Source organism: Camelus bactrianus, chromosome 36, assembly GCF_048773025.1.
Source record: "Camelus bactrianus isolate YW-2024 breed Bactrian camel chromosome 36, ASM4877302v1, whole genome shotgun sequence".
In the NCBI taxonomy this organism is placed as follows: Eukaryota; Metazoa; Chordata; class Mammalia; order Artiodactyla; family Camelidae; genus Camelus; species Camelus bactrianus.
In genome coordinates, this window is record NC_133574.1 from 440445 (window position 1) to 456045 (window position 15601).

General features: G+C 60.5%; 1 protein-coding gene across 10 annotated transcripts in view; it reads right to left on the bottom strand.

Moving 5' to 3' along the window:
• TNS3 (tensin 3) overlaps positions 1 to 15601 on the bottom strand; it is a 150443-nt gene that overhangs the window by 72328 nt on the left and 62514 nt on the right. For all 10 annotated transcript variants that reach the window (XM_074358609.1, XM_074358608.1, XM_074358611.1 and 7 more), the window contains 6 exons: positions 15060 to 15112; positions 13566 to 13737; positions 11851 to 11901; positions 8936 to 9058; positions 6109 to 6173; positions 3405 to 3488 (listed from right to left, as the gene is read on the bottom strand). In XM_074358609.1, coding sequence (XP_074214710.1) covers positions 3405 to 3488; positions 6109 to 6173; positions 8936 to 9058; positions 11851 to 11901; positions 13566 to 13715 — 473 coding nt within the window. In that variant the 5' untranslated portion in view covers positions 13716 to 13737; positions 15060 to 15112. The remainder of the gene's footprint in view (positions 1 to 3404; positions 3489 to 6108; positions 6174 to 8935; positions 9059 to 11850; positions 11902 to 13565; positions 13738 to 15059; positions 15113 to 15601) is intronic.

A 15601-nucleotide genomic window follows, 5' to 3' on the forward strand; every position in this document is an offset into this window, starting at 1 on the left:
TCTAGCCGGACAGCAGGTGTCTTCATCCTCCCGTGCAGACTCAGGGACACAGATGTCTCCATCATCAGGACCCGTCCACCTGCTTATCACCCAGTGTACACCTCGCAGTTTGCAGGCCCTGCAGCTCCCTGGTCTTGAGCACAAGAGAAGGGACCACGGACGTGGTCATTGCCGGCTCCAGAAAGAGGTCCTCCTCCCTGCAGTGCTGGGCAGCCCTGGTCACAACCCTTGACCCCTCGGCCTCCTCATGGCCCAGCCAGTGTGTCTCCTCTGTGGGCGCCTGGACGCTCGCTCTGCCCGCACTGGTCACTCCGGACAAGGCGGTCCTTCACTCGGGGACCCACAAGCACACAGACCAGGTGTCAGGAAGGAGGGGCGGTGGTCCGTTTGTTTCACGGTTTTGTGCACACGCAGAGGGTCCTCCACTTCTACTGACACAGCCTGGCCACCACTGCCACCCAGCAGCCAGAGGGAGCGTGGACATTGCTTCTTTCGGGTGAGGAGGGTCAAGGGTCAGGGTGACGGCAGAAGGAGACCGTTTCCCTGCAAGCTCCCAGAGCCCGGGCCGCGCTCCCAGGGGTCAGAGACGGAACTGAGGCGGGCATCCCCCTGCCTGGGCCCTGGGCGCACTGCCCGGCGGGGCCAGTTCATCACAGGATTGGGCCAAAAACCCTCCTCTCGAAGCAGCTCGTGTGTAAATTCTCACCTGCCCATTTCAGACGTCTGCCGTGCATGCAGACTTCTCACCTTTCCAGGTGAATCAAAGACATAAAGTGTTAGGATGAAATGCAGCCGAGTTCCTCCTCCCCGCGCTTCCTTCGTCGGGAAGAAACACAAAGTCATTTTGTACGTTGGAGTGTTTCCTATTCATGAAGCGCCACTTCCCGGCGATCCTGCTGCCTGACCTTGTGGAGCTGAAGTCGTTGCGGCCGCAACTCCCGAGCCCCAGGCCTGGATTTCGTGACACTGCAGTTTTACCACCCGGTTGTTAGACACCTGACCGGGATCGGAACGGCCTTTCAGGAAAACCTCTGGAGGGAAGACCTGCACGAGTGCCCCTCTGCACCTTCCCTGCTTCCCATCCAAGGTCCTCCCGGACACTCATGGCGTCGTGTCAAAAACGGGAGAAATGGGGAGGGAGTCGCTCAGGGGTGGAGCGCGTGCTTAGCAGGCACAAGGTCCTGGGTTCCATCCCCAGCCCCTCCTCTAAAAATAATTCAGTAAAACTACCTACCTCCCCTCCATCCAAAATGACAGAAATATTCCAAACCACATAATCCTACAGCCTGGGGAACGTTCGGCTACTAGACACCCAGGAATCCCGGGGTCCGCATGCCCGGACTTTGGGCCTCCCCCTCGCCTCACAGAGGGGACACAGGAACGACCCCGCCGGGGACTCCCCAGGGTCCCTTCTTTCCCGCACTCCTGCGAGGGGTTTGCTGCCCCAAAGGAGCCGGTCACCTGTCGTCCCCCCACCGCTCTCGGAGGGGGTACCCCAGAAGCGTGTGCCGTCTCGCTCCTTCTGGGACCAGGGAAGTGGAGGAAAGGGTGAGCTTGCCACCACTTCACTCATCGCTCCCGCCGGGCTGTGTCGACGAAGTCCGGAGAAGAAGTTTCTTTTCTTAATTCCCCATCAAACTGAAGGGGCCTCCACGTTCACGGGCCACGCTGACACAGCAGGGCCGTCAGCCTCCGCCGGAGGCCGCCCCGAGGCTTCCACCCGTTGCCCTCGGTCTGCTCAGGTGACAGGTGCGGGGAGAGGGCACCCCCGCCCAGAAACCCCGCTGGGAACCAGCGACTTCCAAGGGGCCTCTGTTGCCGCAGACCACCTGCTCGGTGGCTTTTAGGAGGAAGGCACAAAGTGACAGAGAATCTGCCATCCTTTGGACAGGCCTCCGGACTCCCAGGCCTGTAAACTAATCACACGAAGGCCGGAGGAGCCTTGCTGCCAGGCTCTGAGCTTCCAGAACACAAGCCTCAGCTCGTGAATCCACTCTCACCACCAGACTGGCTTTGAGATGGTTTCCTGAGCTCAGTCCTGAAACGGCCTGCAAGGCCCGCCCTCGGGGCCGTCTGGGGCCATAGCCACGGCTCCCACCCCGGCCTGTGCCCGCGGACGTGGTCACCGCGCCTCCCGGAGGTCTCAGACACTCCTGCAGTGCTTCGCTCAGTCGTGACAGGCTGGATTACTGTGTGACCAGCATCTTCCCCAGCAGGCGCTGGGCGGGGTGCCCTGCGGGGCTGGAGATGAGCCTCGGAGTGCAAACGTAATCCACGCCGCCCTGACCACTCGTCATCGCTCCAGCCTCCGTCCTCACCAGATGCACCATGACCGGGGCACATCAGAGGGAGAAGTTCCCCTCCTCAATCAGTGCTGTTAAAAAGCTGCAGGGAAGGGCGACCAGCACCCGTCCCCGGTGAGCGCTGCGCTCTGGGCTGCGCTACCCCTGCTCACCCTCTGGCCGGGGCGCGTATGAACGTCACCGTTTTAGAAAAAGCTCAGCCCAGAAATGACACTCGCTGGCTCAAAATAGAACACGGGGCCGTTTAACTGCAAGGCTAATAAAATCCTGGTTTTCCTTGGTGACTCACGTGTCCCGCGGTCCCACACCCACAACACACGCCCCAGACACGGGAATCGCCCAGGACAGAGCAGCAGGAGCCTCTGCGGTCCCCGAGGCCCCTTCCCCAGTGGAAACATCGCGACTCGGCCCTGAACCAACACACACCCGTGGCCCTGCCTCCCCCCGGGTGCGGCTGGAACTTTCTGTGCCCCGCATCTGCGGGCCCAGCCCTCGGCCCTGGGGAAGCAGACGTGAGCACAGGAAAACCATCTCGGTAACTGTTTGCTTTACAGTGAAAACGCGGTGACCTTAGCCCCCCAGCCCCACCTGCAGAGCGAGGGCGTCTGCCGGGCACGGGCTGCCGGCACCCGGCGCTGCTCCACGGGCCTGAAGGCGGCGTGGCTCACCTGGGGGCAGCCTGCTCCCCGGCCCTCCGCAGCTTCTGCCTCTGAGGCTGACGCCGGGCGCAGGGGCCACCAACCCCAAACCCACGTGTCCACACTCGTCCTGGAGAGCCCGCGGCCGCATCCCACCGCCCGCGGCCGCCCTGGCAGAGGCCGCGTGGCCCCCCGCTCAGCTCAGACGCAGCTCCCCGCCCCCAGTCCTGGAGGCAGGACACCAGCCAGGTGCAGGGAGGGACCGACGACTGAGCGCGGGGAGGGGACCCGGGTCCACGCCGGAGCCGGCCAGGGCGGGTCATGATCCACCCCGGATCCACCCCGGGCACCGACCACCGCCCCTCCTGCCTCGGCCGCTCCCAGGAGGCACCCCCGCCACCCCGACATCCTCAGGCGTGAGGCCTCGTCGGCCTTTGCGCTCTGACTCCGGGACAACACGCACCGTTTCTGGGAAGGCTGCATCAAAGTCGAGACTTTGTCATCATAGAACTTCTTCATGGCAAATCTGTCGAGGGCCTGGTCGGCACTGGGGAAGCAGAGGGAGAGGGTTAGCCCCACGGCCACCACGGGGGCCCCCAGGCTGCTCTGAGGGACCCGTACCCTCAGGAGCCCCACCGCCCGGCACACCCACTCAGCACCTCCTCTCGGGCCTCCTTCCCCCACCAGAAGATGAGGGGCCGAGGGGGCCGGGCCTTCAGAGTCTGAGTCCCTTCTGCCGGGCATCACTGGGCCCCACGCGCGGTTGGCAGGGGGTCGCCCGCCCCCGCTTCCTGCAGGCGGGCTCAGGCCTGGCGTCCACTCTCCTGCCACATGGGCGCCACATGGGGGCAGCATCAGTGGGCTCTGCGGAGGCCAGTGGGCACACCCAGGCCTCTGGACCAGGAGGGGCCCCGCACGCCCTGCAGTTGGTGTGGCCCACCAGCCGCATGAGGCAAGTCTGGGACCCGCAGGGGACACCCTGAGTGCCGTCGGAGAGTCCAGTCCAGGAACAGCCTGAGACGGGGAGAAGGCTTCGGCCGGCAGGGTGGAGAGCTGACTGAGGCCGTGTCTCCGAAGTGACCGCCACGCCGGCCACTCGGTTCTCCAACAGCCCACGGGACCTTAAACTCCAGCCGCACGGGGCCCACAGGTTCACCCCGGACGGGCACTCGTGCAGCTTCCTGATCTGACCTCAGCACAAGCCGAGGGGCAGGATGCACAAAGTCCTCAGATCACCTGAGCCCAAACCTTCCTTGAAACCCTGATCACACACAATGTGGCCCTTCCCTGGAATGTGTGTGTGTGCGCGCGCCCCTTCCGGAAAACGGGGCGTGCAGGAACGTGGATGCCATAAAGACCTAGACAAGCACGCAGAGACAGGTGCACGGACGGACGGGCTGCTCCCGTCCGTCTAACAAGGGGCCGGGCGGGGCCTGCACGGAGGCGGGGGGGTGCAGGCACCCTGAATGTCTTAGACTCTGCATGTGCATGTGTTTTAAGTCACAAAGCAGAGTTCCATACCCACACGTGCATTTCTAAGCCTTCCGTCCCCTGGAATTCACTTGTACTAAACGCTGACACTGCATTGTGGCCAGCATTCAAGACGTCAGAACGGACGCTTTATCGACCCTCATCTTCCTGGGGCCGTTACAAGAACGTTCTTCCTCCTTCATGACCTGAAGTGTCTGCTCTGAGATGCGCACGGTGTGTGGCAAAGGCCTTACAGACGTCTGCTCCCTAGGACTTCTCTGCTTCTGGGAAGAATGTGTAAGAGGAACTGGTAGGAATGACTGAGATGTTCTTACTGTGTGTCTGGCTGGGGCGTGACGCTGTGCACAGGAAACTGACACATTGTAAACTGACTACACTTCGTTTTTTTTTTAATGGGGGGAAAAAAAGATGTGCTGGTGAGAACGCATGCATCTCATGCGTGTATTAGGGACACAAGATCACAGAAGGAAGCAACCGAAATTCTAAAGAAAAACTTCAAATGACCCGGAGAGGCAGTGTCAGTAAATGCTTAAATACATGACACCCTGTCCACCGAGCGGTGAACGGTGTGGCCACTGAAATGACGTCAGCAAAGACATTTAGGAAGGAGCGTTCGTTGAGGAAAGCGGGTTACAGCGAGCGTGGTGGGTCACTCCATCTTTGGGAGGGGGCACCAGCGTCACCCCCACTTCCCAGGGGAGGCCCCGAGGCTCGGAGCCGCCCGCGAGGGCCTCCTGACAGGCGTAGCTGAGACGCACTGACTATTTGGAAAGAGCAGGGCTTTTAAGGAGGGTGTCGGTGACGTGCTGTGAGTGAAAAAGCTGCGTGTCCACGCTTTCCAAAAACGCGGGCCTGCCCAGGGCACTGGAACGCTGGCTCCGGACAGAGCCGCCGTGTCGCGGGCAGACGAGAGGTGCGCCCCGCAGCCCGCCGGGCGGAACCGGCTCCCTGACCGAGTCCCTGGCTTGTCGAGGGAGGCGGCGTGACCAGGAAGCCAGGTGGTCCGCACACACAGGTGCTGAGTGTCCCCAGGAAGGGCTCTGATTTGCACCGGGGGTTGGGCTTCCTGCCTGGCAGGCACGGCCCGCCCCCACTGTGTTTCCAGAGAAAACACGTGGAAAGTCAGGTTTCACTCCTGAATGCGAGACGGGGAGGCTGGTGGGCCGATGTGAATGGGCCTGGATCCTGTCAGAATGGAGGGGTTCATGCCCTGCGAGGGGCGGCTGAACGCAGCCTCGGCTGCAGACGCAAACCCACGGGGACATGCATGTGGTCCCCTGCCCTGTGGACCCCGTCATCCCCGGGGGCCCAGACCCCTCCCGCTCACAGGCCATGAGACCACGAGCGAGCTGCCTGCGCCCGCCATGCCCCAGTGTCCTCACCTCTGAAGTGGGAGCGAGGACTGCCCTGCCGTGACGGTGCACGGAGCGCAGGTGAACAGTGACACGGCCCCGCCCCGGCTCTGCTAACTTGCTTCATCTCCCGCGGAAGGACCCGGAGTGACCCTCGCCCCACACCTAGGAAAGCGTCTCTCTCACGGCCACACGCCCCGAGCTCGCGGCTGGGTCTCCAGGCACCCGGGACGCGCCGAGCACACGGCCGGCCTCAGCCTGCAGGTCGGCTCCCAGCCGGGCCGCCTCCCCCCCACGCCCAGGGCAGCGAGGACGGCCTCCTACCTGGCGGAGACGTTGGTGAAGTGCATGTAGGACGAGATGACCACCCCGATGCGTCCCTTCCCGCCCTGCAGGAGGGGAGAGAGGTGGTCAGAGCAGGGCGCAGCCCTTCACCCCGCGGCACGGCACGGAGCCTGTCTGGAGGGGAGCGTCCTCCGTGCAGTCCTGCCCCGGGGCGGGGCACACGCCTACGGGAGGCCGCTGGCCGGCAGCCGGCTGAAGCAGGTGCTCCCCGGGCATCCAAGGACGCCCCCCAGGCTGGTCTGCACAGAGGCGGCCACTCGGTTCCCCGTGTCCCAGTGAAGCCGGGGCAGACGCAATGGACACAACTCACGCCCCACGCACAGGCCCAGGGCTCGGAGGGCTGCACACACGGCCCAGAGGAGCAGGACAGCCGAGCCCAGCCGGCCGCCAGCATCACAGAGGACCAAGGAGCCCGGACAGGGCAGCCCGGCAGGACCGAGGTCTCTGCGCCACCATAAGCCGGCTGCAGGCACCCGGGCCCCGTGACGGGCCCCCTCCGCCTGGTGGAACCAGGGACCACCACCTTCCGGAACACACCACCATGACCCCGGACGGCGGTCGGCAGACCAGCCACCTCCGCCCATGCCCGGAGCACCGGCCACCTGTGAGTTAACAGCTGTTTTTACACTTTCAAACAGCTGAAGAAAAACCAAAAGAATGCCATTCCAATGACACATAAAGTCACGTGAACGTCACACATCAGTGTCCCCGGGGAAACTCTGTCAGAACACGGCCACGCCTGGCTGCTCAGGAACCTCAGGGCTGTGTCCACCAGAGACAGGAGGTGTGAGGGGCCCGCGGGGCCCAGAGCTGTGGGTGCTCATCTAGGTCTCTCCAGAACAGTGTGCGACAGCCCTGGTCCAGAATCACGTGGGTCAGACGGCTGCGCCACCAGCACGCAGGTCCCCGGTGCGTCATGGACAGGGGAGGACGGAGGACACTTGGGGCTGGATTCTGACGTGTGAACACCATCGGGAGCGTCCTCCCCTCGGCCTCGTGACCCCTGTGTCCTCACGGACGCTCAGTGCACTCAGGCAGACGCACAGCCAGTCGTCCACGCCGGACCCCAGAGCCTGCAGCTGGAACCGTGCACCCCCCGGGGGGCTTCTGGTGTCAACCCTGCACGTGGACAGCGCCTCCGCCCAGTCCGCACACGCGGGGGCCTCGGCGCAGCCGTCCCCAACCACCAGCCGCTGTTTCTGGGGCGCTGCTGACGGGCAGGAAGTCTTCAAGCACAAGCAACCATCTCTGGGACTTGAAGTTTTCATCCGGATCACTGATCACAGGATTCGCCGTGAACATTCCTCTCCAACGACTCCAAACTCAGCGGTGCAGAGGCCGCAAAACCGTCCGGAAGAATCACAGGGTAGTTCTACTCAACTGGTACCGGCGAGTGAGGGGGGTCTGGGGACACATCCCCGCGAACGCCACCCCGTGTACCCACCTGGGCAGGGCCGTGGCAGGCCGGCCCGTCGGCCCCACGCACTGGGCCCTCTCCTGGGAGGAGGGGCGCACCTGCAGGCCCAGCACGTCTGGACAGACGTCTGCGACGTCCCGCCAGCAGCAGGGTGACCAACTTCCCTCAGCGTCCACGCCTGCAGGTTCCGATCACGAGGCCGCTTCTCCCCCGCAGCACATTTCCTAGAACGTCTCGGGAAGGGCTCACAGCCTCCCCGACAGCGTTGAGGTGGGCAAACCGCTCCCAAGACGTTTCAAGGTGTTGCCAGTGAATCCCACTAACAAGACGCGACCGGAGAGCCGAGCGCCGTTTAGGAAAGGGCGCGCTCTGGAGGTCTCTGCATGCCAAGTCCCTTGTGGTCCAGAGATGATCAGCTTCACTTGTCTCTTCAAAGACGCAGCTTTTGATTTCACTACTTTTTCTCTCTTGTTTCTCCATTTTAACTTGGTTAATTTGGCAGGACAACCACTGGAACCACCTGGCTGCTGGCGAGACAACGTGATCACGTCAGAGGCGAGAGAAAGACAGGCAGAGAGACGCCTTCTGTGCGCCCGGCGGCTCTTCCTTGGGCGAGCGACCGTCAGGTCCGGGGCGTGGGAGCTTTGTCTCACCCTCGGGGCCGGTCTCAGGGCTCCTGGGCGGCCACAACATGAAGGGGTGGCTCTTTTAAACGCAGGTCCCTGATGCAGAGGGCTTTGTGCAGCTTCTGAGCGTGCCAAGTCGGAGAGAAGAAACGCTGCCAGGCGGAGACGTCTTCACCTACGAGACGTGCTGATGGCCTCGGAGTTCAGTGTAAAATGCCCGGAGCAGGGGCGGCCCCTCCCTCCGGGCCGGAGCCCGCCCTCCACACCTTCCCTGGGCAGAGCTTTCCTCTCCCGGTGCGGCACGAGCTCACGGTGTCTAGGGAAAGGATCAGGCGTGCGGAATCAGGGGCTGCGGGGAAGGCTAGGAACACTCCAAGGCAGCCGAGAAGCTGCAGAAGCAGGAGACGGGAGGAGGGAGGGAAGCGGGTCCGGGCGGCCCAGATGCTGCCCCTGCCAGGGTGGACACATCCCATCCCATCGGGAGCCTGCCGGGGAAGCAGCCTGTCCGCTGTGTCCCGCCAGTTCGGCCGCGCAGAGCAGACGGCCCGCGTCGTAGCAGCGCCCTGCTTCTGCAGAAGGGGCTTCTGTGGAAAACAGTGCGTGGAAATGAAGGCACGCGCTCTCCTGCGGTATTTTACTGCATGCAGCTCAGCCCCACACGTGCTGAAGCCGGACGCTGGGAGGCTGCAGGACTCTTGGTTTTTTTTTCCCCTAAGGATGAGTATGAAAACTGACCCACAAACCCCAGCGGGCGGGCGCTCACCCTGCAGTGAATGACGACCACATGCTGGGGGTCGCTGTTCAGCCAGGCCTCCTGTGCCTTGCAAATGGTGCACACCTTGTCCAGGGGCGGCGCGTGCAGCTCGGGCCAGCCCACGTCCAGGATCTGCAGGGCACACAGAGAAGGTGATGACGGTGCGAATGAGAAGGGTGCCCCGCCGTATCAGTGAACAAAGGATGCCGCGGCCGTCCAGCCCTCAGCCGCTGCCCCACCCCCAGTGGTGCCCGGGGGGACTCAGGACAGTGGGGGACAGGACACTGGCCCTGGAGAGCTCAGGTGCACATCCAAGGTGACTCCAATGAGCCCAGACTTTGCACCTTCCCTTACATAAAAAAAGCACTAAATCCCTTAACCTGAGATGCCTGGTTTTCATTAATTAACAGGCACCGTTTCATGTTCCGACTACCCCGTCTTTGATGCAACATCTCATATATCCTGGCTCCTCCCCTACCCCCTCAGAGAAGTCCCTCCGAGAGATCAGAGACGCTGTCTCCCGGGCTTAAGTCCTCAGTTTCTTCCACCGAATAAAACCTTGTTCTCAACTATTAGGTTGTGCTTTTTTTTTTCCCCAGTCGACAGTGTTTCTTGCCTTCTTTTTTTTTTTAATTTAGCAAAATATTTCATTTTAGGGTCAAGAACAACACTGCCTGTTCCTCTTCTAAAACATAGTGGGAATTGCGGCCAGGCTGCTTTACTGCACAGAAGAACATGAAAGATTGTGTTTTCCCCCTGGGGTCTTCGCTGTTTTTCTGCGGCTGGGAGGGCAACTCGGGGAACGGCTTTCGGGAGCCGCCGAACGCCTGGCTCACGGGGAGAAGCCCCGCCTGGCCGGCCCTGGGTCGGGGTGCTTGGCCCCAGCCGCTGCCAAGATTCCTCCGCTCAGACTGCAATGGCAGCTTGGGAAAGCTCGCAATCCACCCCTGCGCCCACTCACGGGGCATATAACTTCTCCTCAGAGGAGAGGGCCCTGCCCTGCAGGGAGGAAGGCCTCCGAACCTGGGTCACAACCGAGAAACACAGAAAGCCGTCGTCACGTGACGAGGTCTGTGCGCAGACACACACGCCCCGGTCTACACCCGTGGGCGCAAGGGTGTCATCTTTGCTTTCCTCTCCTTTCTTCAGCGGGGAGGGGAGGCAGAGCTCTGTCTTCTTATAAAAGCAACAGAAATTGTGCCAAATGATGGTGCAATTCAGAAACAGGCCGGGAGCAGAGAAAGTCACACACCCCTTCCCCACTCGGAGCCGACAGCCGTACGGTGCCATGACCCCCTTGCACTGCATTTCTGTGCACACTGCGCAGAGCTGAATCCCTGTTAAGACTTAAATCCTCGCTTCTGCCTTGTTGACCAGCAGTGACACAGGCAGCTCACCGCGCCCTGCTTTGTATTCCAATGGCTCCAAATATCCCAACGTGTGGAATATATATATATATATATATATATATATATATACATGCACCATATATACCATAACTTACACTTACAACAATCCCCAAAATGTCCCCTAAATCTTGCCTATTAAAAAGAACACTGTACCAAAAACAAAGAATATTGAGGGGAGGGTCTAGCTCAGTGGTAAAGCACATGCTTAGCATGCACAAGGTCCTGGGTTCAACCCCCGGGACCTCCATTAAGTAAACACATTAAATATATTAAACAGACAGATAGATAAACTCAATTATCTCATTATCTACCCCCCCAAAAAAAAAATGGATGGAGGGGGGAGAGCTTTGAGGTGAACACATTCCAGATCTGATTGTGGCAGTGGTCTCTCACACACACACACATACACACACACACAGCTGCAGGGAAACCCAGTGGAAGCTTCATGCAGTCTGTGGATGGTACCAAGGTCCACTTCTTGGCATTAATATTTCACTCTGAGTTATGCAAGACATGACCCCCAGGGAAGACAGGGCCAGGGCTGCGTGGGATCTCTCTGTATTATTTTTTTCAACTTCCTGTGAATTTATAACTATTTTGAATTCTAGAAAGGTTAATTAAAAAAATCAGTCATAGAAAGGAGGGTATTAGCTCAAGTGGTAAAGCACATGCCTAGCGTGCATGAGGGTCTGGGTCCAGACCCCACAACCTCCTCTAAAAACAAATAAATAAACAAACCTAACTCCCCCTCCCAAAAAAAATAGATGAAACAAAATTAGTCCTGGATGTGAACAGTCCCTAACACCCCTTCTTACGTCGAATCCCACAAAGACCTGCTGAGGCGGGAAGCCCCATAAAAAGACGGGCAGGACCCCCAGGCAGGGCCACTGCTCTCCTGCTGGCACCACCCGGCTCCCTGGCCCAGAGGCTCGCTCTCACTTTTTGCCTCTGAACCGGCTTACTTACCCCTAAAATTCTATTGGTTCCCTGAGCTCACTTCTGATTGGTCCATTTGTAGTGCTTCATTTGCATGGAGCTCACTAGTGATTGGTTATTTCTCTCACTCCTGATTAGTCCATTTCCCTCACTCCTGATTGGTCCATATGTAGAATTTCACTTGCATGGAGCTCACTTCTGATTGGTTATTTCTCTCACTCTTGATTGGTCCATTTCCCTCACTCCTGACTGGTTATTTCTCTCACTCCTGATTGGTCCATTTTTACAAAGCTTGTTCCTAATTAGTCAACTTTCGTTAGACCTTATTTGCATATGATGTTGCAAAGTGTAAACTGGCACCTATAAAAGCCTGTGTAAACCTACAGCCGGGGTCCAGAACTTGGAGTGTTAACTCCTGAGGGCCTGCTGGCGTAATAAACCTGGGTTCTCCAACCCTCCCAGTGCTGCTTGGTCTCTCGCCTGGATCCAGGTTGCTGTCACAACTGAGCTGTGACACACTTTTCTGCAGCACTGCCACAAACTACTTTCGTACAAGCAGGACAAACATCATGGACCTACCTTTGGGTTAAGCTTTGTCAGGTCATATCTCTTTTCCGAAAGGTTTAACACCTACGGGGGGAAGAAGCAGCCGTTAGTCAAACTGTCACCCTCAGGGGTCAGAGAGGAGAGACTTGCCTTCTCAGTGCCGTTTGCCTTCGAGGTATCAAGGAGGATGGAAGACTGAGGTGTATGGCGTGTAACTGTCACGGAATGAAAAACCAACAAAACAAACAGATGTTTCAGGCCGGCAGACACACCCAGAGGGCGCGGCGTTCCTGGGAGGATGGCAGCAGGGTGAGGAGATCGTCCCTGCCCTGGAGCTGCGAGGGGACCGGTCTGGGAGGCCCCAGGGCCACATGCTGTGCCCCTGGACCAGTGTGGGCTGTGGAACCGACCACACCCCTGGGAAAGCAGAAGGGGAACAAGGAGGTACTTCAGCACAGACCTGGGTCCTGGCTCTTTGCCTCCCGTGCCCTGGGACATGTGCCCTTTAGCATCTCCCTTGAAGGGCCAGCGCCTGGGGCTAACACACCTCACCCTGGAGGGTCAGTGTGCCGGTGGGGGTGCTCTGTCCCCGCAGTCACCTGTCAGAGCAGACAATTCAGATGTCCCTGGGGAAGACAGGTGCAGTCTGGGGTCCTTAGAGTTGCAGAAGACACTGCATATCTTTCCTCCAATTTTTCTGAGTTCCTTGTTCCCAAAAGTGGTGGGGACCCACACTCTTGCTGTTTGCAAGGGGGGCTGTGGCCTCGACAAGGCCCCACCAGCGTCAGGGGAGGACCTGCCCCCCAGCACCAGCCCCAGGCCCTGGCAAGACCCCTGCGGACGGTGAGTTGGAGCAGGGAGAAAGGAGGGACCAGGCTCAGCACATCCACCGCCTGGGAGGGGTCAGGAGGAGACGGTCCACAGGGCAGGTGGCCCTGGGAGGAGGACCGGACACCGCCTCCCTGCGTGGCCCTGGCCGAGCTGCCTCTGGGCCCTGCCTGGCCATTCGTCACCTGAGGGGGCTGATAAGGATGTCGGCTTGGGGTAAAGATTAGAGCTTCAACGAGATACCCGAGGCCACACTGGCAGGTCCAGGGAGGCGAGGAGCTGGAATTTAAGTCAAGTCGTGATCAGAACCCGCGGAGAACACAGACGCAGAGCCACTGACAGGCGCAAGGTTGGGGGAGACAGAGAGGGGTCGGGAAGATGCTGTCCCCCACTTCTCACCGTGGACTCCAGCCAGAGACGCCCCGCGTTTCACAGTGGAGCCGGGCAATGCCCGGTCCTCCTGGCTGACCTCAGGGGGACGGAAAGCGGGCATCCACACCAGGGAGGCCAACCACCACCCCCAACCCAGCAGGGAGGCGGGCCTGGCCCTGCCCAGCGCGGGCCCACGGGGGCCACAGGCCACATGGCTGCACTGGCCCGAGGAGACCTGGACCTCCCCCAGGACGGCCCTGCCCGGACCACCACGGCCCTGTGAGTCCCTGCTCCCCGGGGACCTCGCTCATGACCCACGGGTCCCAGAGCACCAACCTGTGGCAAGACGGACGGACGGCCAGAGAGACCCCAGGACACAGGGGCGGCTTCCTCGAGTTTCAGCAAGCTCAGTGTCCTCCCAGCCAAACCCGTGATCAGTGTTCCCCTCAGTGTGTTCACCCTATGTCCACCTCCGTCCCCACACTCAGCGTCCCCCACACTTGGCGTCCCCCCACCCCCACGCTCGATGCCCCCCCAGCCCCGCTCACCAGGTAGTTGTCCCCGTGCTTGGACCTCAGCATGCGTGTCACCTCCTGCAGGTTGTGCAGGTAGGACTCCTCGGAGCAGCCGGCGGGGAAGGACACAGCGATGATGCGCTCGGTGATGTAGGTGAGGTCCAGCTCGCGGCCGTCCTCCATGGCAGGGCTCCGCGTCGCAGGCCTGGGGGAGGGGCAGCTTTCAGGAGAGGCCCTGAGGACCAGGGCCAGGGGAGGGGGGACGTTCGCTCTGTGCACGCCGGACCTGATGCCGGCACCTGCAGGATTCCTGTCCACAGTCTGAGTACTTCCCGTCACGGGATGGCCCGCGTCTCAGTGGCCTTAACAGACTGGGGCAGGGCGTATGCAGAGGACACGGGGCTCCTGGCGGCGCTGCGGGCCCGATGGAGATGCCTACAGCGGGCGGGCCGGGTTCAGGAAGCCGGGACCCTGGAGGGAGGAGCCTTCCTCACTCCGGGGCGTCAGGCCCGCGGCAGGGAGCCTGGAAGAAGCCGCCCATCATGTGGGGTGGGTGGTGGAGGCATCTATGCCGGCGGCCAGTCCTGTGTGCACCAGCCCCTGCCAGGTGTGGGGGCCGCAGGCCCAGGGACAGGCTGGGGAGGAATCCCAGCCACGGGAGGCGAGGGCTAATGTCTGCAGGAACCGAGGGCGAGCAGACCAGGGTGGGCGGCAGGAACTGGAGGATGGGGTCTGGGGAGGGAGGGAGGGGGGTTGAAATGCCCAGGGCATGAAGCCGGCGGAGGGCAGCCCCTGGGCAGAGCTGGCTGGTGTGGGGAGGCCTGGGGAGCCCGGGCAGCGCCCCCCTTCCCATCACGAGGATGCACTGCACGGGGGACCGCAGCCTGAGGTCCCCTCCCAGCAGAGGCCCCAGGGAGGCGGGCGGCCTCAGGGATGAACATTTCTACATTTATTTCTAAACGACAAAGACACGTTTGAGAGATATCTACTACACGGTCGAATACCCAACACCATGAACCTTTCAAAGTGGGTTTATTCAAATCTACACAACGGCCAAGGTTTTCTCCTCTGCCTTATGCCCCAGACATGGATGTGAAAAAGTTTTGATTCCTTTTTGAAAACCAAGTCACATGTTTTTTGACACTGGTGTTAAAAAACAGCAGTGTGTCCTGGACAACCGTCATCTCCCCGGGGGCCCGCCCGTGCGCGTGGGGTGCTGGCTGGGGCCGTCCCGGGCACCTGCGTGCTCCGCGGGCTGGAGTCCGTTCTGGAACTCACCCCAGGCCCCCGCCCCAAATTGCATTTCACCATCAAATCGCGGCTACGTAATTATTTACTGAACGTTTCCACAGTCAGGGATTCTAACGCTGGGCGATCACACCCAGAAAAAGAGACAGCGTCATGGCGTGGCTCCCCCTCGAGCATTCATCTTAAAACTGAAGACGACATCTCGATGACCACGGGTAACGCTGGGCGGTCTGCCCGCGGCCAGGGGCACCCCGAGGAGCCGGGGTGACCGACACTCACCTGCACGGTCTGTCACAGCACAGAGACGCGGCCGGCGAGGGGGCCCGCAGAACCTGCAGATGACAAGACACGGTCACTCGGAGTCTCCCGCCACCCACGTCATAAGCCCCGCGGAGAGGGAGGGGCCGCGGACTTTCTGCAGCTTAATCATAAACATTGTCACAGCCGCCACTACCGGCCACCTCCCCACCTGGAGGGTCACCCACTTAGCAGGTCCTCTCGGCGCTAAGACTCCAGACACAGGGGACACAATTCTGGGAACCAACAGCGGGTGATTCCAAGAGGGACGAAGCAACACCCTGGGCCAGCGCGTGTAAATGTGCCTGTACACAGAAGGCGCTCAGTCCACGCCGGCCACCATGACGATCATCATTGTCAGCGCTGACGTGAACGAACCAGCTAATGACCGAGAGAATTCTCAATTTTATCTGCTCTTTTTTTTTTTTTTTAAGCTTATCCAACAGCGGGGAAAGCGTCAGGTTGTAATTACTTTCCGGTTCACACGCCCTCCCCTGTGTGTGTGTGCATGTGTGTGCGTGTGG